This window comes from Odontesthes bonariensis, chromosome 15 (assembly GCF_027942865.1).
Source record: "Odontesthes bonariensis isolate fOdoBon6 chromosome 15, fOdoBon6.hap1, whole genome shotgun sequence".
In the NCBI taxonomy this organism is placed as follows: Eukaryota; Metazoa; Chordata; class Actinopteri; order Atheriniformes; family Atherinopsidae; genus Odontesthes; species Odontesthes bonariensis.
In genome coordinates this window covers 11,442,789-11,466,220 of record NC_134520.1, presented here as the reverse complement: position 1 = coordinate 11,466,220, position 23,432 = coordinate 11,442,789, and the positions used below count along the sequence as shown (strand labels likewise).

The window sequence follows — 23,432 nt, the reverse complement described above, 5'->3', positions numbered from 1 at the left end:
CGACAGCTCGCTGTGAGATAACCACTTCTGATTCAGTGGCCCCTTTCTAACGTGCTGTTTTTCAGAGCAGGTTTAACTGCTCATCAAGTGAGGTTAGCTGGCAGGACCTACATGCTACCATCTGCTACACCCGGAGACATTTGTCCATAATGATGTTGTTGACGCAGAAGTTATGGTAGAACAGCACCGATGGAGAATGCTCCTGCAGGTCTGTGTATTGGAAAGAGTCCTGCAGCTGATGTAATGCACCCCTCAGTCATGTTTTCACAGTCTTGTCCTGATGAGGGTGTATGCAGGAATCACCAACATGGACATGTGATCTGACAGACCCAGATATGGTAGGGGGGTGTGCTCTATAGCCTTTTTGGATGCTGCTATAGACTTTGTCCAGTGTGTTTGCACCATTACCATGACGACGGTATACTTGCAGGTATACAGACGGGTCTGCATTTGATGGTCCAATATTACAAGTCTGGGAACAATGACTGCTTAGTGGTAAACCCATGAACTTTAAACTTTGTGGACCATGAACTGTAAACATGGGTTTACAGTTCAGATGTTTAACATCAAGTCTGTGAAGCTGCAGATTTTATATTTAGGAATGAAGTGCTACTAAACTGGTCTTCACAGTTAAAGTCAAGCTTTTGGGTAGGTGTGTCCAAACTTCTCTTGATCAACAATATCATTCCAAACTTGCTGACTTCTAGAAATTGTAAATCTTACAGTTAAAAGGATAACGATAGCTATCGAGTAATAACTTTTCCTCAATAGAGATATGAAAGATGGTTGATATACTTTTCGATTGATTACATTACGAATACGACTAACCAATGACAACAAGAGTTGCGCCGCGCTGAACCAATCATGTGGCTGGAATAGATCCAGGCCAGCAGCTAGTCGTGGCGTGTTTGTTTGTGCTGCTGCAGCCGTATAAAATAAAAAAAGAAAATGAGTGCTCCCTCACAGCCCAAGGTGTAAGGGATAACATGTTGATAAGAAGGACCCGAAAAGTTTGGTGGTGTGGAGGTCTTTTGGTTTTTTGAGGTCCGACACGAAACAGAGTAGTGAGCACTGTAAATTATGTGGAGCAATGAACCTTCTGATATCTTCCAATCTCAATTAAGAGTAGCAGGGAACATTTAAAATTCACAAAATAGTGATTTGTTTTATATTGTGATCTGTATCGATATCGACTGTTTGTCACACTTAGAAATGGCTGATGCTAATCAGATTAGCCAAAACAAAAAATGCAACCATCCAAATCTCCTCACATCAAATTAAAAGAGATGCAGTCATTATGGTCTTAAATAATTCCACCAACAACAGTCAAGCAGCAACAACGGCTTCATAAGTGGAAAGATTAAGATTAAGCAATTAAAAAGCCACAGTTCTGTTTACAAGGTCATTGTTAAAGCTTAAAGCTTGGGGGCCAAGCAAAGGAATAGCACATTTAATAACTCTTAAGTTGGTCATCCTAAGTTTGAACAACCACAGGTTAGTCCACCGTGTCGTGAGCTATGGTGTCATTGTATTTTTCCTGAGTGCGACAAAAGTTTAATTGTTCCATTTTTAACTGGTCAAGATACTTTTATATTTTAGAGTGAGACAGTTAAACATTGCTCAAATCCAAATCATCCCGACCCCCACTGCCTGAACTCCTTTCTGCTCCTCTCTGAAAATAAACCCAAACCTGCAGGTCTCAGACGGAGCCTTGAAATGAGGATGAGCCCCACTTCTGCACTGCTGCAGAGTAAAATCAGAGCAGCTTGTGTCATAGAGAATGGGAAGCCTTAAGGCTGATTCATACTCGGCGCAAACGCGCAACTGTTCTGGCTCGAGAACCATTAATGATGTCATTGAAAGCGCCAGCCCCTTCACAGTTCCTTCAGCTCATAAGCGCAGTTTGCGCCGAGTATGCGTCACATTTGCAGTTCTCTCCAGACCAGCGGGCGTCACTGTTGAGGAAACAAGCTGAAAAGCATACGAAGAAAGCATACACAATGCCACCTGTGGTGTCACGTCAGCAGACGCTGGCACATCTGATGCGGAATGAATTTACTCTGGGTGTAGAACTGTATATGTATCTCAGAGCTAAGCGGCTGCGGCAAAAACAGAAGAGAAGGTGGATTGTTCGTCCTTTGCAACAAGACAAACTTTGTCAAACGTTGTCCCAGTGTAACTTCATAGACGTGTCGTACAGATGTTTGTAGAGGCGCATCCTCTCGGTCACCGCGGTCTCTGCAGTGTTCATTTTTTCTTTTTCTTGGTCAGCTGTTTCCGGTTGAGCGCACGCGAAGTCAGAAAAAAAGTTGTGTGCGCGCCCTTGCGCCGCGCGAGGATTTTCTAGCTTGCGACGGGGGGCGTGGCGGAATTTTGGGTCACGTGACCGTTTGCGCCATTTGCGACCAGCTAGTATGAGCGAGGTTGCGCCGAGTAAGAATCAGCCTTTAATGGTGGATATTATTAACGCAGATTTGGAAGCAACACACAGTGCTTGGAGACATACTGGTGTGAGATTGAATAGAAGAGCCTACCCCCCTCCCCCATCGAGCATACGTTTGATAGAATTAGTTTTTCAGAATGTTGTAGTAAAGTCAGGACAGCCAATGTCGAACCAACATTTTGGTCTAAGCAGTTAATATATTTTTTTAAATTGATATTTCAGAACCGATATAAAATTAGACAACAATGTTTCTATTAATCTAGACTGATGTTGCCTTACATAACGTGTTACCTTTATAAAGGAGGGCCAGTGTGGTCATTTCTCCACTCGCACACAGTGCAGCACTGCCTCCATGTTCCCTGTTCTGTTACAACTTTTTTTCCCCAGGTTGGTGAAATAGTCACTGTTTTCTTCCACAAAAGAAGGATGTGGGTCGGGGGTCAAATCTATTGCCCTTCTAAACAAACTACACATGCGTTCTGTTGGTGAGTCCCAAGAACAACACCAGAGGAATTTACTTTTCCTAATGACCTTTAAACTCGTAAATACAGTCAAAGTAAACTGATTTAGTCTGTATTTGCATTTATAAAATCAGCAACTGCTGGTTAACGCATAATCTTAACGGGCCCCATTTCAGTCACAATATCAGAGTCACTGAGTTGTGTGATAACTGAAAGAAATATGAATAGTTAATGAAGAGAACAGCTGCATTTAAATACAGGCTACAACATGAGCACATTATTGTTACAGGCTGACACTAGTTGGAAGTTAAAAGAAGAAGTATTGCAGACATATGAATGGTAATGCAAACGGGTGATGCAAGCTATTTAATTCACTGGACCTTCCCTGTTTCTTCAGTCATTAGAGACTTAAAAAGCTTTCATTTGTCACTGTAGTTAAGAGTTGTGTTAGGGATTTATGCTCCAACAATTACAGTAACTCAAACAACTCAATTACCTAAAAAAATCTAAAACAAATCATTTGCTCCAAGGCTTTGTTTAAGCTACACAACTACCTTCTGCTTAGTGATCGCCATGTTTCACACATATATCTATTACTACCACACATTATGCTTCAGTACATGTGGAGCAGGTTTGTTTTGATGGTGTGATTAAGGAAAACAGAGAAAACGGCAAGAAACAAATTGAAGATGAGAAATGATTGGGAATCTAATGATTGGGATCCTTCCAAACCAAAGAAAGACAAAATACTGTACAGTTTGTCCAATGTAAAAACTACATGAGTTGCATGATTCAATGATTAATCATCTCAGAAGCAGCACCCGGTGTGCACATCCTGTTCAGAGAGCTCAACAGAGTTCAACACGAGGTACTCTTTAAAGTTAGCATTTTCATGTAAGCAGCTGGTAAAGAAAATGGATAAATTAGAATGTAAACAGCATTATTACTAGTTTACAAGTAAAAACTGTAGACTATGTGGGTATAGCTTTATTGACTTTTTAAAATTTTTATTCTTGGAAACAAGATATTAAATCAGACTGTACTGTTCATGCTGATATAATCAAGCACAGTTTACCCACAATTCAGTTTAGTTTCTTTTGTCAGTTATGTTAGTTTCTTTTTCTTTTCTTTTCTTGCTTAATCACAACAAATGTCAGTTCAGGGCACTTTCAAGCTAATCATAATTCAATTCATTGTAATTACAGTAGATTAAAGGAAAGATTAGAGAATTAAAATCCAAAATAATTCAGTAAATATCATGCCATTTAAATTTTTTCTAAAAATTGCCCTGCTAAGAAAACAAACGATTCGATTCAATCCGTCTACAGTGAGCATTGCAGCATAAAGCTGTATGTTCCTCTCTTCATTCCCAACACGACCCCACCCCCTGCCCCACCTTCCCGTCTATACTTGTCAGCAACAAGCTGAGCCGACACGTTGCAGCTTTGTATTTTTCTTATTGCTAACTAGTGTTTAATGTTTTGGACAGTATGTGGAAAACTTCCATTGAAGTGTCCCCAGAACAGTCCTGTGAGCACACTTTTTCCTACTCTCATCTCTGTGGGCCCAGGACACCACCTTCAGCCCGTAAGCTGCGTGTGAACTAATGCTCCCGGGAGGTACACTGAAACACCAAATGCAGATGTTATGCAGGGGGATTTCATCAGACTGTTTTTTTTATCTGTAAAATATGTCACTGCTGGTTAACTTGTGCTCTTTAGAGGTATTTTTTTTAGCCCCTAATTCTGACTCATTGCTCTGTCTAATAGAACAAACGGAAATAAGGATTTATTGGAGGTTCGGCTGGATTAAAACACAGTAATTCAGAGCAGAGACGGGACGGAAGCCAACGGATGTTAACTGCTGATACTGGTTGACATGAGGGTACAATGTAATGTGTTTTATATTAGGTTAGGCTAAGTGTAAGGAGGCCTTTAATAAGGGAAATGTATTTGTTGGATAATCAATCAAATAATTGATAGAATATTGAGTTGCCAATATTAGCTTCAGTCTAAGAACGGAGCTGTTTTATGATCCCAGGCTGTGGTTTTATTGTAAATATTTGCTGTGTGTTCTGTATTCATATCAATTTAATTTTCATTACTTTCTAATAGAATAACAAAGCCAACTATTTGTGTTGTGTTTATCTTTTATCCTTTACCTTTTAGAAAAGCTCTTATTCTACTCTGCTTTTTTGACCTTTCAGAAGCAGCATCATTGAGCAGATTATTTAAGTTTGTTTGTTTGGCTATTTGTCTTTTTGTTTATTTATTTATATTTTTGAGCATGAGGGGGAATTATACAACACATATAACATTTCATTTAATGTCAGATCAGTGCTTTTTAAAAAATGTCCTTCAGAAACCAATGCAGCCTAAAAAATATGAAAAATCAGAATGACATAACACCCTTAACTCTAGCTTATTTGAACGATAAACGGTAGGTTTAGCATAAAAGCTGTTCCATGTCCCGATCTGTTTGAGGTTGAGGAAGCATGGAATGAAAAAAACTAAAACATGTTTGTTTAGTTTCCCTCATTCTCCAAACTGCGAGACGACGCGTTGAATCCAGCACAGCACAGCTGAATATGCTCATGCTGCTTTATGATAGTTAGATTGATCTATTTTATTCATTCAAACAAAAATGCTTTAATGAGTCATTTAACTGAAATATTCTGTTGTCGTCATTTTGATAAACGTTTTGAAAAGAAATATTGTCAAAAAAATCAAATCCACAGCTGTGCAACCTGTTCATTTACCAACTAAGCAGTTTTTTTCAATGTTTGTTGTACTGCTAAAATTTGTTATGTTATGGTAATAGTGTGAGCACATGATAAAATATAGATCCATTATATACCAGAATTCCTTTCTTTCTGTTCAAGTACTTAGTTTAGCGTTCACCATATTCTCTGAAACACAATCATTGTCAGATGTGTGTGTATGTTCTCATGTGCCTGTTTCAACAGAAAACAGAAAGACACCTGGACCCATTTGGTGGCACAGGAGTGAACGTTCTCCAGCTACAGAATGCTGGCTCCATGCACGTTGGGCTTGTGTTATTCAGCCTGCACAGTGTTAAATAACGCTCGCTTGGGGCTCTATTTTCTGTGTGGCCAAATATATATATTTAGTGATATCATGTAGGTGTAAAGCACCAACTTTGCCAATGACCATATGTTGCTTCTGTTGTGATTCTTTAGTAGAATTGATATTTGTGGCTCTCTGTCTCCCATCCTCCCTCTTGTGTTGAGCTGTGGCCTGATTCAAGTTTTACTTGCACAGGCGAGTTTGCCTCTGGCAGCTGTCACAGAGAGAGGGCGGGGGGAAGGGTGGGATGCAGAGACAGAGATTCCCTTCTCCTTGCCCATCCCCCTCTGTTCTTTCACACTGCCAACAAAGAGGCTCCTGGCTGCAGCTGGAGGCTCCACAGTGCCACTGCAGTGGGCCGTGGTGAAGGGAACTGCAGCCCGCTGTGTGCAGACCTGTGGTCCTGCTGTCACATGGGAGCAACAACAGGGTCCAAGTGATCGCTGACTGAACAGTATGTACAGCTCGGACTGGGTATAGCTGAATGACACAACCACAGTGGCTCTCATAATAATGTTGACATTTAATTTATCTACCCTTCCGATGATCCCCCCCCTTCTTGTCTAATGTTAGCTGTTAGGTTCAGAGCTCAGCCAGTATCGTGTGCTTCTGTATCTTGTGACCATGTGTTATTAAGATGCTGACAGAATTTGCTTGTGGCCACGTAATAGTCTTCTCCCACTGATAGTTCCGGGTTCTCTGCATTCTATGGACACGGTTGCAGACAGCTGAAATGTGAATGTGTGTGTGTACAGTAGCACCATTCTAAATTGGAAGTCTGACACCAGGTTATGAATCAATAATTGGTCTGCTCAAGTAGTGTTTTTGCAACCGCAAGGCATCATTGGGCTGTAGCAGCGTTCCAGAGAATGCTTCATTTTATTTTATTTTTTTTTATCAATGTGGCTGACATTATTTTGTCTGTCGGCGGATTTCTGCCTCCTCAATATGATTTGCTTGTTGTGTCCATTGAAAACTTCACAGATCCATATCAGGTCCATGCACAGATGAGTGTTCTCTCTTCTCCCTCTGGTGTCCCCTGGGTTATGAACACATCCAACAAACAGCTGAGTCATGGCAGCCGTATCCTCCTGTGAAGGTGATGCTGCTGCCACTGAGCACGGTGTGTCCAAAGCTGTTGACTTGGCTGCTGTTTTAATGAAAGAAAGCAGACAACACTTTATTGTCTCATGTTTGTGTAATTGTATTCTGTTATGATCAAAGTTTTAGTAATCTTCATGTTAGCTTAATATAGTAAATAAGGAAATACCATCATTTTGTGTGATTATAGAGTTAACTTATCACTTAGCCAAAAGGGAACAATTAGAATAATCATCAAGTAGATCAATTAGGTCTCAAACCCATGAGGAAATATGGTGTGCAGGCAGATCTAAGATCCGCTCAACTGAAACACACAAATGGATCAAACACAACTTGTTTTAACCTAAGCAAGCTGCTCAGATGTGAATGCACATAGCAAATAATTAGTCTTTGGGTCATCTTCATGCTTTGTACTCACATTGTTGCCAACAATGCTAAATGGTGTAGATTCCATTCTCATAGCCGGTGTCCTACTGAGGTTCCAGCGTGAGCACGTCGGTGGGCGGGACTGGGAGACGGTCCAGCAGGCAGTCCTGGCTTTATATCTGTGGATCCCAACTGTGTCTGATAAACATTTGTAAATCTATCAAGTGAAAAAGGAGGCAGGTGTTTGTACTGTTTTTCAACTCTCCATCACAAACTCAATCCTCAGACTTTGGTTCTCTGAATGGGTGTGTGGTTCCTGAGACTTTGGTTCTCTGAATGGGTGTGTGGTTCCTGAACCTTTGGTTCTCTGAATGGGTGTGTGGTTCCTGAACCTTTGGTTCTCTGAATGGGTGTGTGGTTCCTGATCCTTTGGTTCTCTGAATGGGTGTGTGGTTCCTGAGACTTTGGTTCTCTGAATGGGTGTGTGGTTCCTGATCCTTTGGTTCTCTGAATGGGTGTGTGGTTCCTGATCCTTTGGTTCTCTGAATGGGTGTGTGGTTCCTGATCCTTTGGTTCTCTGAATGGGTGTGTGGTTCCTGATCCTTTGGTTCTCTGAATGGGTGTGTGGTTCCTGAGACTTTGGTTCTCTGAATGGGTGTGTGGTTCCTGAACCTTTGGTTCTCTGAATGGGTGTGTGGTTCCTGAACCTTTGGTTCTCTGAATGGGTGTGTGGTTCCTGATCCTTTGGTTCTCTGAATGGGTGTGTGGTTCCTGAGACTTTGGTTCTCTGAATGGGTGTGTGGTTCCTGATCCTTTGGTTCTCTGAATGGGTGTGTGGTTCCTGATCCTTTGGTTCTCTGAATGGGTGTGTGGTTCCTGATCCTTTGGTTCTCTGAATGGGTGTGTGGTTCCTGATCCTTTGGTTCTCTGAATGGGTGTGTGGTTCCTGATCCTTTGGTTCTCTGAATGGGTGTGTGGTTCCTGAACCTTTGGTTCTCTGAATGGGTGTGTGGTTCCTGATCCTTTGGTTCTCTGAATGGGTGTGTGGTTCCTGATCCTTTGGTTCTCTGAATGGGTGTGTGGTTCCTGATCCTTTGGTTCTCTGAATGGGTGTGTGGTTCCTGATCCTTTGGTTCTCTGAATGGGTGTGTGGTTCCTGAACCTTTGGTTCTCTGAATGGGTGTGTGGTTCCTGAACCTTTGGTTCTCTGAATGGGTGTGTGGTTCCTGATCCTTTGGTTCTCTGAATGGGTGTGTGGTTCCTGAGACTTTGGTTCTCTGAATGGGTGTGTGGTTCCTGAACCTTTGGTTCTCTGAATGGGTGTGTGGTTCCTGATCCTTTGGTTCTCTGAATGGGTGTGTGGTTCCTGATCCTTTGGTTCTCTGAATGGGTGTGTGGTTCCTGATCCTTTGGTTCTCTGAATGGGTGTGTGGTTCCTGATCCTTTGGTTCTCTGAATGGGTGTGTGGTTCCTGAACCTTTGGTTCTCTGAATGGGTGTGTGGTTCCTGAACCTTTGGTTCTCTGAATGGGTGTGTGGTTCCTGATCCTTTGGTTCTCTGAATGGGTGTGTGGTTCCTGAGACTTTGGTTCTCTGAATGGGTGTGTGGTTCCTGAACCTTTGGTTCTCTGAATGGGTGTGTGGTTCCTGATCCTTTGGTTCTCTGAATGGGTGTGTGGTTCCTGATCCTTTGGTTCTCTGAATGGGTGTGTGGTTCCTGATCCTTTGGTTCTCTGAATGGGTGTGTGGTTCCTGATCCTTTGGTTCTCTGAATGGGTGTGTGGTTCCTGATCCTTTGGTTCTCTGAATGGGTGTGTGGTTCCTGATCCTTTGGTTCTCTGAATGGGTGTGTGGTTCCTGAACCTTTGGTTCTCTGAATGGGTGTGTGGTTCCTGATCCTTTGGTTCTCTGAATGGGTGTGTGGTTCCTGATCCTTTGGTTCTCTGAATGGGTGTGTGGTTCCTGATCCTTTGGTTCTCTGAATGGGTGTGTGGTTCCTGATCCTTTGGTTCTCTGAATGGGTGTGTGGTTCCTGAACCTTTGGTTCTCTGAATGGGTGTGTGGTTCCTGAACCTTTGGTTCTCTGAATGGGTGTGTGGTTCCTGATCCTTTGGTTCTCTGAATGGGTGTGTGGTTCCTGAGACTTTGGTTCTCTGAATGGGTGTGTGGTTCCTGATCCTTTGGTTCTCTGAATGGGTGTGTGGTTCCTGAACCTTTGGTTCTCTGAATGGGTGTGTGGTTCCTGAACCTTTGGTTCTCTGAATGGGTGTGTGGTTCCTGATCCTTTGGTTCTCTGAATGGGTGTGTGGTTCCTGAACCTTTGGTTCTCTGAATGGGTGTGTGGTTCCTGAACCTTTGGTTCTCTGAATGGGTGTGTGGTTCCTGATCCTTTGGTTCTCTGAATGGGTGTGTGGTTCCTGAACCTTTGGGCTGCACTGCAGATAAAATGGATCCACAGCGAGCAGCTGCTCCAGTGAGTTCGTTTGCATACAGTCAGTCCTGTAACAGCATAGTAAAAGATTGTTAAGTTGCCCCTCAATCCACTCCTCACGAATCTGATTCTCTGAGCTGATGTGTTGCCAGATCTGTGGTGATTCCGCATTTCAGCTTCAGGGAGGGGGAATAAAAATTCTTCGAAATAATTCCTTCGTTAATAATTGCTCACACAGAACTTTATTGTATTAACCCATAAGAACCCAGACCCATTTCTACTAAAATGAAAATTAAAGGGGTTATAACAGACTAAATAGACCACATAGAACCCATTTCAGAATTTTTTTCCAGAATACCACCCCCCACTGTCAGAGATCTGTAATGTGACATAGGCTATATGTCACATTGGGACTTAAGAACCTGGATAATTTCTCCATCAAGGAAAATTATGGGGGACGTAAGGATGTGTGACACCTGTGTCACGGTGGGTGACACAGGTGCGGCTTATCTGCAGATTTTCACATCTTCATTGTAAACAAATGAATAACATAGCTAATTACACTGGTCGGACTGTTCAGCTGTTTCAGACTGATACCTCCGGTTCAGGCTGCTCCTCATCCTCAACACGCACGTCTCTTTTTCAATCGTGGAAAATATTTTTCAATACTCATCTGGATTGAAGCAGCAAACATTCAGTGTAAGAGTTTAAAAAAACTACTTTATTTGATTCACAGCTGCTAGTGTTTAGACCTCGACAACCCAACTACATTTTTTATTTATTTATTTTTACGACAAACTTGCGACTAGTTAACTTTATAAAGAAGGCGTAATCGCTTGTTTGCTATGGGACGGGACGGGACAACATTGTATTCAAAATATAAAATATTTTTATAGGACTTTTTAATGTGTGATTTTATAAAGGTGCACGTGATACCAACCTTTCGTGAATTTCGCCAGCTGTCTTCTTTCGGTTGAGCCAGAGCTATAGAGCTAATCTAACGCGACGCTGAAGCTAGCAAGCTTCCAGGGAAGCACGGAGGGGAGGGGCTGTGTGTGTGTGTGAAGGCTATGCGAGAGAGACGCGAGGGACAGAGAGACTGAATGAGAGCAGGGAAAGGAAATGCAGCTTAACGAATACGAGTATTTTTTTAAATAGCGTTAAAAAAATAATAATAACGAAACGCAATATGTGGCGGCCGGTGTTTAATCTGTGGCGCACCGCCACGAATTAGTCTACAGTATGTGTGGGAAACACTGCATACCAGTAAATCCATTTCTAACGTTCCAGTGTTGGGCGTCGGCTTTCAGTCACCTTATATACTCATTCATGAAATTGGGATTTTCAGAGCTTCCCAAAAATTCCTTAACAAAAAATCAATGATTCACTGTGGATCTTTACTTACACTGGAATTGATCAGTGATCAGATATGGTTTTGGGATAACTATCTATGCTGAAGATTTCATAAATCAAGTAAACAAGATAATACTGAGGAGTCATGGCTTTGATAACACGAACATGCTGTTTGTATGTTCTTCCATTTTATAGAATAAGTGCCCTGCAAAGCGTGCGGAAAGTACACAGACATTACTGCCCAAGTTGTGCTTAATACCAATTTAATTGCATTACTGTACCATTGCTCTGGCCAATGAAGCAGAAGAACTCCAATATAGTCTTGAACATTAATCCTGACTGCTTCTTCTTCAGGGTTGGATTTTCTGCAGTGGCCACAGATCACACTAAATATGTTACTGCTTCAGACAGTGAAAATGTGACGTCCTGGGAAAAGGACTCCCACAGTCCACAGGCACCCCCAGTCCCCTGGAGACACAGACAGCCCCTCCTCCTGTAAGACGAGGCTGCAGCCCCTGAGCTTCAGGCTTTACTTTACACTGATTATTCTCTGGGGAGATGGCATTCAAACTACTTCTCATTTGGAACTGTGGTAAACACAAGTATACCACAGTTTTTAGTTAACGTACAAATGCTATGTCTAACCAACATCCTGTGACATTTGCTTAGTCACACACAGAAGCAGCCGTATCACAGGAACTGCTCATTTCCTCTCACTTGTGTTTACTAGCTGAGTAGGGTGTAGTTGGTTTATAGCCAGAGCAGTGCGTCACGTGGTTATGTGGTGTGTTTCAGTGAAAGCACCTTGGTACATTAGCGCATTTAGTATCTATACATTTAGTATTATTATCATTATTTTTCTTATCATTTGTAGTAGTATTATTATTATGAACAAAGTCAGCAGTTTCTGCATTAGAACTGCACACAGAAATGCAGCCTTTGTTTTCTTTTGTCGCTGCTCATTGCACAGCCATCATATGTGAGCTAAGTGCTTTGGAACTGGTTCTTCAGTTTATCATGAACTCCAAACTGTTCAGCTGTACACTATGAACAAAGAAGTCACTGTTTTTTCATTGTTGTTAACCCTCCACCACATGTTTCTCTTCTGTTCTGGAGTTTGGAAGTTGTCTGCTGTTCACTTTGCAAAGCTGATGCTGATCTGCAGTCTGAAGTTGCATCATGAGACTTGGCCTCTGATTGATCACTATGGAGCAGTTCCAGCTTGGGCTGGGCCATATATTAAAGAATAAACGATATGTAACAACTTTTCTGCTATATTCCGATGCATTTACACTACAAATCATTACATAAGCAACATGCCTGGATATCATCCGTTCCACTCACCTTCCCATCCTCGTCAGCTGCTCGGCTGCTGCACTCACTATAGAGACTTCAGTTCAGGCTGTTGCAGCTTCTTAATGGCACAACTGGCTGCCCCAATCTTTGGAGCGCACCTGCAGCTGCTCAGGGGATGAGCAGCCTGAAGTTTCTAAGCCCATGTTTTTCTCTGGCTGCTTTCTTGAGTGATAGTTTCTGAAGTGTCTGAAAGTTCTCAGAATCCAGTGGAACTCAGTCTTTGTTGATACAGTGTATGGGTGCGTGCCGTTTGCTAATGACGGAGCAGATGCGCTGCACACATCTCTGCTGTACAAGTAGATCAGAGGAAATGACTAAATAATTATTACTTCATCAGTTGAGGAGGATCTCAGTCTCACCTCTGTTTGATGCATGTTGTCGGATGGACTGAGTCTCCTGACATGCATTCAGTCCTCACCCTGCTGTGTTTGCTGGTCAATGTGCATGTGCCCTGATCGTCTGGCACGTTGGCCGGTGTTGCATTTGTTTGTGCTAGAAAGACATTTGCTCTATGAATGGAAATGTGTAATGCTTATCACAGAGGCCGACACAAAGTTATCATGATTAATATTACATTCTGATACAAGTATCTCAGTGATTCAGTGTGTTTCGCTCCCTGGTTGTTAAAGAGCGAAGAGTCGGTTTCTCTGAAGCCTTTTTTTCCTCCCGTGTCTGATGATGGAAACAGAGATGTGGGCGTTCTTGCAAAAGTTTGACAAAAGTTTCCTAAGCAGACTAGTTTCTTCAACACTCTATGTTCTAAATTCCGTTTGTCCTATTTTTTTGAATAAAAAATATTGATTTATTTATTGTCTTTTTCCTCAGACTGATTTGGTCTCATTAGCTCTAACTCCTTGTTAACAACTTATTCAACATCCCCTCCCCCACTGAAGCCATAAAACTGTCCGGACAGTGGAACCTCTCAGAAGTCTTTGGAGCGCTCACACATAGTGAGGGGTGACCACCAATCAAACCTCTGATTGGCCTCAGATATGGGCCCTTTGTGGCCTCCCACATCTGTCTGTGTGGTGAAAATCGTGTGTACTAGATTTTACTGGAAAAAATTGGTGAAAATTGTGGTGTAAATTTAATACATTGAGTTTAATACAATCTTCCAGCTTTCAGCGCAAAACAACCCTGCTGTGTCTGATGGGGAGACGCTTGGGGGACACTTGCGCTCACTAGTTTAGCAGTGGAAGGTGTATGTGTTGAAATAAATAGATCTCTGACGGCAGCTATTTAATCCCCGATTGCAATGAACAGAAACACTTGATTTGTTGAATGTCTGAGAAGGAAGGAAGGTTCTGTTGCAGCCACAGTCTGAGCCTGGCCTCCACAGTTATTCGTGCAAGCAGAACAAAAGCAGCCTAACATTAGACAATACTTTGGGATGTACTTTCTGATTAGAATTGGCTTCCATTTCCAGAAGCTACGCACTGAAGTTACCACACTGCTTTCACCATGATGTTCAAACACATTTCCCTGCCATTAATGAACGTCTCTCTGTTTTTCAGGCAAGGTGTATGCGTGCTGACCTCATGGTGTAACAGGATTAAAGATGAGCATTAGCAGTGATGAGGTCAACTTCCTGGTCTACAGATACCTACAGGAGTCAGGTATCCTCGTCACATTCTCCCGCTCATCGGGATATTTTCCAGATAATCTGTCGTTGCTTCTGATTTTCAAACACTCTGCATCTTAAACACACCAAAACTATCACAATGATCATTTGGTTGGAATTGAATGGGTTTAGGATGCATTTTGGCTCCGTGGGCCTCGCTAGCTTCTCACCTCTCTTATTAGAGGTGCATCTTTATGCGTTTTTTCATATTAATTACTTTAACCAATTAAGACTGAATGCATTAAACGGATGCCTCTCTCTTTAACGGGAGTGAAAGTGTTTCCTCCTCCAACATCTGTGACGTACTGAGGCTTTGCCAACAGATCAACAAGCCCAGTAAAGTTTGGATGTGAATTTGGTCATTGTGGTGTACAGCAACACTGAGGCAGTGACCTGCCTCAGTGTTGCCTTCACTCGGGTCTGAATGAATGAAACGATCAAAGCAAAAATACCCCCCATAGACATTAGCACCTGCTGCGGCCATGTTGGTAACCTGGCTGACTGTATTAATACTCATCAAGTTAATACAGAGGAGTATTACCTGTGGACCATAATGAGGCCAGTTTAGTAGGTGGTTCTTTTTCATGTGATCAGGAATCTAACTTGTGCTTTTAACATAGAATATTAAACATGCATGTAGAGCAGTCATTGGGACTTTAAACAGGCAACAAATCAAGAAAGCAGTAGTGATTTACACGTCTACCTTTTTTTTACAACCACTTCCTGCTGACCATTCAAAAGAATGCGGCATTAAGACACTGTGGCTATACTTACCAATCTAAAGGCAGCATCCATCTTTTTTTGACAGTCTGTTGGAGCAGGCAGCTGCTGAAGCCTCACCAATGTGTGGGAAAATATGTGTTTACAACAAGTTGGATGTACTGGAAAGCTTTTCAGGGGGGACCTTTGTGAATTTCATGGGTACTGTGTCTAAACGATGCAGAACCGTATAAAGTCAAATATTAAACCTTTTATTGCTAAATGTATATTTACAGAGCGGTAGCAGCAGCTGATTGAATTCTTTGGGAAGAGACGTTGCTGCTGTTCTGTTTTCTTATTGCAGCTTAAATAAAAGCCTGGGCTTTGCTTCCTTTTGTCAGTGATTGGTATGGGCAACAGTTCCCAGAACCACAGTCTTCTGGTAAATATTTGCCCACATAATACCAACACAATTCTGTTACATAATCTAAACACAACATCGATTTTCACCATTGGATTTCCAAACTATTTAATGAACGTCTGCCGTGAATGTTTGTACTCAGATGAGAGATGCAGCTAAACATGACAGGAGGTTTATTTCCACATGTACGCCTCTGCTGGTGAGGGAAGAGAATTACCTGTTGATGCAAAAAATCTCAATCATTTCTTTGGATGAGAGCGCTTCCACTCGAGGAACTGTAGCAATGAATCCATGGCTGTGATAAACATTACTTCCCTTTCACCTCTCTATTGTAAACTAGAGGAAATGACCAGAATAAATGTCATTTCATGTGCTGCATATCTTATCGCTGCCTCTCCAGCACGCCTGAACAGAACGACATGTGGAAACTAACTGATCATGTCGGCTGGCAGGTTCCTCTGAATGGAGAGAAGTTGATGGAATGAGAGTTCCTGCTGGGCAGTTTCTGTTCACACTAAAAAGCTGCAGTAGGTTTATTCTCGTTTCCGCAAATCTCTACAACAAAGGCCCACTCTCCATAATCAGCTGGTAGCACAGGCTAGGATGAAATCAACTGGAACCACCATATAATCAACACATTGACTTTATTTTTATATTTGATTGCCTTCTAAAAGGATACATTTAAATCTGCTCTTGGTTCCTCTTCTCCAGGGTTCTCCCATTCAGCGTTTACCTTTGGTATAGAGAGCCACATCAGTCAGTCCAACATCAACGGTGCTCTGGTTCCCCCTGCTGCCCTCATCAGCATTATTCAGAAGGGTCTGCAGTATGTGGAGGCAGAAGTCAGCATCAATGAGGTGGGAAACAATCCGTATCAGAAACACAGTTGTGGAGCTTCTGAGAGATTCTCTTTGATTCACTTTTCTAAAAGGTGTTACCCACCAAGGGGCTGGAGTGCATCTGTTTCTTTGTTACCTTTTCAACAAGTATTCCTCGGATTAACGGGGCGTGTAAAATGATATTTGTGTACATGAGCTAAGTTCTGTGTGTCTTTGTGTCCCAGCTCTAATCAGTCTTTTGCTGTGTAGGACGGCACATTATTCGACGGGCGGCCCATTGAGTCTCTGTCCCTGATCGATGCGGTGATGCCAGATGTCGTTCAGACAAGGCAGCAGGCTTACCGGGACAAAATGGCTCAGCAGCAGGCTGCAGCTTCAGCGCCTGCATCAGCTGCTGGAGGCAGCATCGCTGGAAACCCCAAGAATGGAGAGAATACTGCCAACGGAGAGGAGAATGGAGCCCATGCCTTAGCAAGTGAGTCAGATATGATTATTTCTGCTGAGTTAAGATTTGTGTCTCTATTTGGTCCTTTTTATTCTATGAATGAAACTAATCACACGTTGTTATCTGTTTACATACGAGCTCATGTTGCTCCAAAAAAACAACACAGAATGAGCTGCAAAGATCTTCTATTAAGATGGATGACAGTTGGTTTCTCTGCGCATTTTGTTTGGATGTGTATTTGTGATCCATCTGAATGTATCCTTAGACAACCACGCAGACCTGATGGAAGTGGATGGAGATGTGGAGATCCCTCAGAACAAGGCCATGGTCCTGAGGGGTCATGAGTCTGAGGTCTTCATCTGTGCCTGGAACCCAGTCAGCGATCTTCTGGCATCAGGGTAAATTCACTCTCCCTAGTTTCTAAAATGCTCCTTGGACAAAAGTGTCACTTTCCTGAAACGTCCAGAGAAACTAAGCTAATGCTGCTCAGGGAAAGGAATGCAGACATTCTCTATGAGGAAACGAGCTGTCCCAGTGTCTCCTTTATGAAGAAATGTCTGTGTCGGGAGGCCTCTTGTTAGTTGTCAGACATATTTGGCTTACAGCATACTGTTACTTTTATAATTCTGATCTGCACAACAATCATTGTCTATTTAAGAAGCGTCAGTGAAATAAAAGTGAAATGTTTGTGTCTGTGTCAGGTCGGGCGACTCGACAGCTCGTATCTGGAACCTGAGTGAGAACAGTACAAGCAGCTCCACGCAGCTGGTCCTGAGGCACTGCATACGAGAAGGAGGACAGGACGTCCCCAGCAACAAAGACGTCACCTCACTGGACTGGAATGTAAGAGACACACACACAAACACACACACACACACACACACACACACCAGCTGTAAGATATGAATCACCCTGCATGAGTGTTTTAGTCTATAATATTAGGTGGAAGCTGATGGACAACTCAGGAAATGTCTGACTATCAAACAATTGATTTATGGTTGTTTTTAATGTTTTATGTTATGCTGATTTAATGGTCCTCACAGGCACTTGCATTTGATCATCTCGCAGCAGTGCTCTGATTGCCCCACTTTCAAGTCTGTTGCAGTTGTTACATAATCAGCTGATTGCAATTATTTCAGCTGGCGTGATCATTAAAATGGCCTCATCTCAGTTTCATCCAGCCCTGTAAGAACAACTGGACGAAACGAGCACACGTCTCACTTTATCATTATTGCTACATCATTTGCTCCCTTTGATTCTACTGTTTAGATGACACCAGCTGTTCATCTTTCATTTTCAGTCGAGATTTTCTTCGTCACCAAACACGTTTGTTTAGTCACAGCTGTCTGTTCTTTGTGCTGCTTCAGGCTCATCTGTAGGAGAAGCTAAAAGTCCCTGAGTAAGCGAATACAATTAAATTCAATTCAGTTTATTTATAAAGCGCCAAATTACAACAAACGTCATCTCAAGGCACTTCAATAATATAGGCCAATTCAAGCCAATTGGAGTTCAATTCATTGTAATCATAATTAATTTAAAAATAATCCAATTCCTTCATATAGACCCAATTCAAAAACATTTTCCTAGCTAAGGAAACCAACAGATTGCTCCGAAACTTGTCTTCAGTGCAATCTCCCGTCCTGAGCGTGCCTGAGGCGACTGTGGAGAGAAACGACTCCCTTTGGGCAGGAAGAAACCTCTGGCAGAACCAGACTCAGGAAGGGTGGCCATCCGCCTCCACCAGCTGGGGTTTGAGAGGACAGAAAAGAGGGGACAACAAACACTGTAACACCATTCAAAGGATACCTGTTGGAACAGGGAAACACAAGTTAATGACCACAATAATGTCACATGTACATAATATCATTTGAGAAATTAAACGGGGGGAAAAGAGAGTAAAGTGAGGAAAGGTGTGACAGATGAGGCCCCCCAGCAGTCTGGGCCTATAGCAGCTTAACTATGGGATGTGTCAGGATCACCTGAGCCATCCCTAACTATAAGCTTTATCAGAAAGGAAAGTTTTAAGCCTGGTCTTAAAAGTGGAAAGGGTGTGCGGCTTCCTGAAGCCAAACTGGCAGCTGGTTCCACAGAGAGGGGCCTGATAACTGAAGGCTCTGCCTCCCAAACTGGCAGCTGGTTCCACAGAGAGGGGCCTGATAACTGAAGGATCTGCCTCCCATTCTACTTTTAGAAACTCTGGGAACCTCAAATAAACCTGCAGTTTGGGAGCGAAGTGCTCTGTTAGGAAAATATTTTATAATGAGATCTTTAAGATATGATGGAGCTCGGTCATTAAGGGCTTTATATGTGAGGAGAAGAATCTTAAATTCTATTCTGAATTCAACAGGGAGCCAATGAAGAGAAGCTGAAACTGGAGAAATATGATCTCTGCTGTTAGATCTCATCAGAACTCTGGCTGCAGCATTTTGAATCAGCTGAAGGCTTTTCAGAGAATATGTGGGACAGCCCAATGATAAAGAATTACAGTAGCCCAATCCTGAAGTAACAAATGCATGGAGCAGATTTTCTGCATCACTCTGAGACAGGATGTTCCTGATTTTAACAATTTTACGAAGATGAAAGAAAGCAGTCATAGAAACCTGTTTTATATGTGAGATATGATCAATTCTGGTCAAAAATAACTCCAAGGTTCCTCATTGTAGAACTAGAAGCCAAGGAAATACCATCAAGAGTAACTATATAGCTAGACAGTTTCTCCCTGAAGCCCTCAGGTCCAAAGATAACGACTTCAGTTTGTCTGAATTTAGAAGCAGACCGTTCTGAGTCATCCAGGTCTTTATGGCTTTAAGACATGCTTGTAGTCTGACCAACCTATTGGGTTCATCTGGTTTCATAGATAAGTACAGCTGAGTATCATCAGCATAGCATTGGAAATTTATGTTATGCTGTCTAATAATGTTACCTAATGGAAGCATGTACAAAGTGAAAAGAATGGGTCCAAGCACAGAACCCTGGGGAACTCCATGACTTACTCTGGTGTGTGAGGAAGATTCTTCATTTACAAGAACAAACTGAAATCTATCAGATAAATATGACTTAAACCAGCCTAATGCAGTTCCTTTAATCCCAATAACATGTTCAAGTCTGTTTAACAAGATACTGTGATCGACCGTGATATTGCTGCTGCAGCCAGTTTTCTGTAAGACAAAATATATCAATATGATGATCACAAATCAACTCATTCACTAACAGAGACTTGGACAGGTGAGATCTAATATTCATTCAATTATGGATACCGTCTCTCCTCATCAGACCAGGTTTTCTCCAGAAAGATTGCCAATTATCTCTGTAGCCCACGTTGTTTTCTGGACGCCATCTGGACAACCAGCGGTTGAAGGAGGACATGTGGCTAAACATGTCATCACTGGTCAGATTTGGCAGGGGTCCAGAGAAAACTACGGAGTCCCACATTGTTTTGGCAAAATTGCACACCGATGCAACATTAATTTTAGTGACCTCCGATTGGCGTAACCGGGTGTCATTACCGCCGGCGTGAATTACAATTTTACCATATTTACGTTTATCCTTAGCCAGCAGTTTTAAATAGGATTCTACGTCGCCCGCTCCGGCCCCTGGAATGCATTTGACTATGGCCGCTGGTGTCTAATGCCACGTTTCTGATTATGGAGCTGCCAATTACAAGGATTTTGTCCTCAGCAGGTGTGTCGCTGAGTTGGGAAAATCTATTTGAAGCGTGGACAGGTCGATGGTGAACAACGGGCTTGGCTTTAGAGCTATGCCTCTTCCTGACAGTCACCCAGCCACCCTGTGATGCCGGCTGCTCGGGTTCTGCTAGGGGGCAGCTAATTGAGCTAGCTACGCTAGGTGGCTCCACACTGGCTAAAGGGACCTGGCTCGCTATCGGTTGATTTTCAACAGTGCAGAGCCGAGCTTCCAATTCAGATAACCTCGCCTCCAAAACTACAAAAAGACTACATTTGTTACATGTACCATTATCGCTAAAGGAGGCAGAGGAGTAACTAAACATCTGACACACGGAGCAGGTGAAAGCAGGAGGAGGAGGAAGAGAACCGGTAGCCATGCTACACTAGAGAACCAGACACACCGTTAAAAAGTGAGAATAAAGATTAAAGATCTGTAGGAGTGTGTTAGAACAGAACAGTAAGCTATAGAGTTAACAATGTGAAAATGTGTAAGTTATAGGGAGAAATTAAGTGATAATCAGTAGTCCAAGAGGAGCAAAAAACTCCACAGAACACAAATAAGGTAACAGGAAGTGATGCAATACGTCTTACCGCAAAGCATCAGGTACCACACAACGTCCAAGCGTACAGTATATGAAGAAGAGTGTTTTAGGCTGTACTTAAAAGCTCTCATCAGCAGCATGATTAAAAAGGCTCGATGGGAGTTTCCCATAACAATACAGACAGATGGCACCAAAAAAGTGGAGAAGGGCAGAAAGTGTTGGGTATTCCAAACCCTTCCAGCTCACTATAGAACCACACAGGAGTTCACGTCAGGACCGGGCACATCTGGCTCCTTCTGGAACCGGCTCACACGTCTATATGGATGATGGACCCAGTGATGGCAGCAAAAGCAGTCTCACTGGGCATACCTTCTCTCTGCAGCAGGAGAGTGACCCTCAGTGCACTATCCAATCCCCTGTGTCAAACGAACTACAGGCAGCTGCCTGATGTTTGGCAACAAAGGACTCAAAATGTCTGTATGCTTGTATAACATACAAAATGTAAGTGCATATAAGATGTAGAGAAAAACAACTAAATAGGATGAATAATTCTCAACGTACTGGGACAGAGTTCCTTTCTGTCGTCTCTGTCCTTGCTCACCTGGTTAAGTTGTGACTTTAATGAGCAGTTGGCAGTCTTATAGCTGAAGAACACTTTGGCCGTAAAACTCTGTTACTCACTCCTCTCAGATACCAGGAAACTCTCATCATTGGCTGAGTAGAATTTGACTCTGAAACAGGATATTTGCTTTGCTGGGATTTTTTGTTATACCCTTATTAGAATCTGAAGTCGGTTGATTGGTGTCCCAACAGGCACCTACCTATAAGTACATGTGTTTTTTCTTCCCCTGTCACAGAGTGAGGGCACACTGTTAGCAACGGGCTCGTATGACGGCTTTGCCAGAATATGGACCAAAGATGGTGAGAACACTTTCAGTCAAAGTGCACAGATTTAAATTTCTTTGTTGTTTTTGGGGGGTTCGGTAAATTCTCAGAAAAATAAGAAGATATATTTTCTGCAAATTGTGAACTGTAATTGTGAATGTGGTGTTCCTTGATATTGGGATGATTTATGACAATAAACCACTCCAGCCCTCACAGCTTTGTGCAATGCTGCCATCCAGTGGCAGTTTTATGTAGTTCTATTTTTTTCTTTCTGTGTATTTTTGATTTCCATTTTGTGTTATGTAATCACTCAAAGACATTTGGGACTTGACGCCATGTTTTGTGTGTGTTGTTCCTCAGGTAATCTGGCTAGTACTCTTGGCCAACACAAAGGTCCCATCTTTGCCCTGAAATGGAATAAAAAAGGCAATTTTATCCTGAGTGCAGGTGTAGACAAGGTGCGTTTCAGTTCTTTTCATCAGACGTCAGCATGTTAAATAACTTTTATCATAAGTTCAGATTTGTTGCAGTTCCACTGTAAAGAAACCGGTAGCTCTAACTGTAAATGTGTTCCTATAGACAACAATCATATGGGATGCCCACACAGGAGAAGCCAAACAGCAGTTTCCCTTCCATTCAGGTACAGTAGCATCTCCTCTCGGCTTTTCTCATGCTGGGTATTTTGAGCATCTACTCGAGCTTGTTAACATCCCCTGTGCCTGTGATTGTCTCCCACAGCTCCAGCATTAGATGTGGACTGGCAGAGTAACAATACATTTGCTTCCTGTAGTACAGACATGTGCATCCACGTCTGTAAACTGGGACAGGACAGACCCATAAAAACATTCCAGGGACACACAGTAAGTGTGTGTGTGTGTGTGTGTGTCTGTGTGTTCTGCACCTCCTTATCGCTGCGGTGGACGTTCTGAATGCATCCAGACTGTACTGTACTGAGTGTATCTGTGACAGATGTGCTGGATATGTGGGCAGCTGCCTGCACCCCATCTCCTTCACTCATCTCCCTCATCTCTCCTTCCAGAATGAAGTAAACGCAATCAAGTGGGATCCCACGGGGAACCTGTTAGCCTCCTGCTCAGACGACATGACGCTGAAGGTGAGCTGCGACGTAGCTTTCCTCAGAAACACTTGAGTTGAGCTGTAGTTGGAGTCCCAGCCGGTTACTTTATTGGATGCTGCCTTTGTCCCAGTATACACGTGTGGCAGGGGAAGTGCTCGGTGACCATGTGCTCACTTACAGTTTGTTACGGTTCTAAACTGTTACATAACAGACCAAAACGGCTGACAAACACTTTAGTCTGTACAGTTATAGCGCTGCACATGTTACTGTTAGTTTAAAAGAAGATAAATCTGTTGTTACTGGCTACTTCTGTGTCTCGGTGTCTTCTTTCCAGGTGAAAGCTGAGGACACTAACTGTGCATGAGTGCGTGGGCAGTGTTCTTAAGCCAGTTTGAGCCTAGTTTTGTGCATAAATGCAGAGGAAATGGAACCCCGAACAGGCCCCTGTTAATGCTTCAGTGTCATATGATATCAGTTAGAATGCCGAGTTAACATGCCACATTTAAGTGTGTGTGTGTGTGTCTTTGTTTTTGGTGAGATTAATGACACACAAACTGAGGCATGAAAAAGATGAAATTTGTCAAGAAGACCCAGGATTCTGAAAAAAAGACCCAACGTCC

The 23,432-nt window shown here is 42.6% G+C and overlaps 1 protein-coding gene and 1 pseudogene across 4 annotated transcripts in view; one reads left to right on the top strand and one right to left on the bottom strand.

Moving 5' to 3' along the window:
* Nucleotides 1–23,432, top strand: part of tbl1xr1a (TBL1X/Y related 1a) — a 60,834-nt gene that overhangs the window by 35,892 nt on the left and 1,510 nt on the right. For 3 of the 4 annotated variants that reach the window (XM_075484977.1, XM_075484979.1, XM_075484978.1), the window contains 10 exons: nt 14,111–14,212; nt 16,049–16,194; nt 16,426–16,651; nt 16,887–17,019; nt 17,323–17,464; nt 21,707–21,770; nt 22,095–22,192; nt 22,314–22,374; nt 22,473–22,594; nt 22,774–22,848. In XM_075484977.1, coding sequence (XP_075341092.1) covers nt 14,155–14,212; nt 16,049–16,194; nt 16,426–16,651; nt 16,887–17,019; nt 17,323–17,464; nt 21,707–21,770; nt 22,095–22,192; nt 22,314–22,374; nt 22,473–22,594; nt 22,774–22,848 — 1,125 coding nt within the window. In that variant the 5' untranslated portion in view covers nt 14,111–14,154. Of the gene's footprint in view, nt 1–6,343; nt 6,445–6,974; nt 7,114–14,110; nt 14,213–16,048; nt 16,195–16,425; nt 16,652–16,886; nt 17,020–17,322; nt 17,465–21,706; nt 21,771–22,094; nt 22,193–22,313; nt 22,375–22,472; nt 22,595–22,773; nt 22,849–23,432 lie in introns of those variants that run through there. The other variant, XM_075484980.1, reaches the window with a different exon arrangement.
* Nucleotides 19,465–20,891, bottom strand: LOC142400233 (uncharacterized; annotated as a pseudogene).